At 39.4% G+C, this 2,421-nt stretch overlaps 1 protein-coding gene across 2 annotated transcripts in view; it reads right to left on the bottom strand.

Annotated features, from left to right (window-relative positions):
* LOC102673102 (cytochrome P450 9e2-like) overlaps nt 1-1,034 on the bottom strand; it is an 11,879-nt gene extending 10,845 nt beyond the window's left edge. For both annotated transcript variants that reach the window (XM_031509180.1, XM_031509179.1), the window contains exon 1: nt 1-1,034. In XM_031509180.1, coding sequence (XP_031365040.1) covers nt 1-977 — 977 coding nt within the window. In that variant the 5' untranslated portion in view covers nt 978-1,034.
* Between the last annotated feature and the right edge of the window lie 1,387 nt (nt 1,035-2,421).

Below are 2,421 nucleotides of genomic sequence, written 5' to 3' on the forward strand. Positions count from 1 at the left end.
TGCACGTCAGGATTCACGGCAAGCATGTGCGCTATCAGGCTTATCTGCGTGGCCATGGTGTCCACGCTTCCGAAGAAGAAGCTGAACGCGTGATTGGCTATGTCGGACACGCTCATACCTTCCCTCCCATCCACATCCTTCTTCCTCGACTGCATGTCCACCAATTGTTGCAACATGTCCAACCCGTGCACCCCCTCCCTCCTCCTCGTCTCGATCGTGTCCACGACCAACCGGTGGAAAAACTTCTCTATGTGGTCGGGCAGGATCTTCAAGTTGAGCAATCTGGCCAACCGGGGCGAGTTCCTGTGCACGAATATCATCAAGTTCTGCTTGAACGTCGCCAATTGGGACGCCACTTGACCGTACTCGTAGAATATATTATCGGGCTCGTTCACGGAGTCGACCGGGATCCCGTACACGCATCTCGCGATCACGTCGTTCGTGTACCTGGTCAACACGCTCTTCAGCTCTATCTCACGATCCACCTTCGACAGATAATCGGCGAATCTTTTCGCGCAATCGGACATGAGCACGAACATGGACTTGATCTTGCTCGAGGTGAACAGAGAGGTCAGCATTGTCCTGTGCTCCCTCCACCGGTCGCCCTGCATCGCGAACAACACCTCGCCCAGCATAGGATCCACCCTCACGTCCACGAACGGCCGGTGATTCGTGAAATTCGTGATCTCCTTCACCCCGATCGTTTTTATCAGCTCCGGGTCGCGGATTATTATCAACGGGGTGGTGAACTCGTACATCCCCACGTACTTTGCCTCCGGCTCGAGGTCGTACACCCTCTGGATCACGTCCTCCATGTGACACTGGCGACGCACCAACGGGCCCAGATTGCCCAGGAACGGTGTTGGGGGGATGTGCACGATCCCGTGCTTCTTTAAAAGCTTCTGATTCCTCGTGGACAGGTAGTAGACGGCCACGAGTATTGCCAAAATGATGAGGCCGAGTTGGAGATAATCCATCGTTCGATCGGGTTCTCAGCTTGTCAACTGACCGTGAATGCGATTCTTTCAACGTATACTGAATATAATCGTTGCTCGGCGAGTGCTTATATAAGAGATAAATCATCATCTGTAGTATATTGCGTATTATATTGCGAGTAAATTCTCGAGAAACGAGAATTGCGATAATGTTTCTCTTTTTTTTAGAATCGTAATTGCAATTGTGTGCGATAATAGAAATAATAAGATATCGAACATTTTATTATTTTAGTATTTTAGTTTGATAATGAGAAATTGTATATTCGAGGAAGGGAGGAGAAAAAGAAAGTTGATCTTGATTCTTGTTATTTTATTTTTATAAGTTTAATTACTCGAAAGAGATACGAAATGTACGAGAATCTTTGGACGATTTTAATAAATTTTAATAAAAAAAATCTGAGTAATTCTTGGTCTGAATATAATTCTGTTGTTACGTATTTTGATAGCGCGAAGATAATTTTGATAAAAACTTGCAAATATTTTTTTTCGTACAATTTGGAGATAAAAGTTGATTGAAATATATTGTTGATATCTAGACGCGTATCGATTCAGATAGAATAATTTCAAAGATAAGATATTTCGACCAAGAAAAATATTGTTGCACAATGTTGTAACATTGCATGGTAATGTAGGCAATCGTAATTGCGCAATGTTACCACATATTTACACGTCAAACAAACCATTTAAATTGATAATTAATCTTCGTTTCGACCATTAATCTTTTCAAATATAAACAAATTATCGAAATTTTTAAAACGTTAGATTAATTTAGCATATATTATTATGAATATAAAAATTTTCAAAAAAAAAATAAAATAAAATAAAAATAAAACGCTTTGATAATTATGATATAAAATTTCGAAAAATGTTGACTCAAATTTCGGATTCATTAAATTCGCATCAAAATCATTTCGTACAATTCCAATTTAATTAGTGTTATCCGAATACAATGAAAATATTCGACTGATTCAGTTTCACGAATATACAAATTTTCCACAAAGGTAACTTTTTTCTTTTTTAAATAATTACGATATAAAATTTCCAGAATTGATTCAAATTTCAGTTTCATTAAACTCGACGAGATCGTTTCATTGAATTTCGATTTTTTTCTTCTTCTTCTTCTTTTTTTCAATAAATTTAATTTCTCTATCTCTCCTCGACAGATGTCGCTCCTCTCTACCCTTGTCCACTCGGTTAAAAATTTTTATCCTCGCGTCTTTTTTAATCTCTTCTTAATCCCTGGACAACGATCGTTGAAAAGATGAATTCTTGTAAAACTTCCTCCATTTCTTCCCTAATAATTACAAATTTACCTTTCCTCCCTTTCTCACTTTTCTTCATTTTTAATCTTTCTTTCCACTTTCTCATCCTCCTTCCTCCTCTCTCTCTCTCTCTCTCTCTCTCTCTCTCTCTCTCTCTCTCTCTC

The sequence above is a fragment of the Apis dorsata genome, unplaced genomic scaffold (genome assembly GCF_000469605.1).
Source record: "Apis dorsata unplaced genomic scaffold, Apis dorsata 1.3 scaffold_130, whole genome shotgun sequence".
Taxonomy (NCBI): domain Eukaryota; kingdom Metazoa; phylum Arthropoda; class Insecta; order Hymenoptera; family Apidae; genus Apis; species Apis dorsata.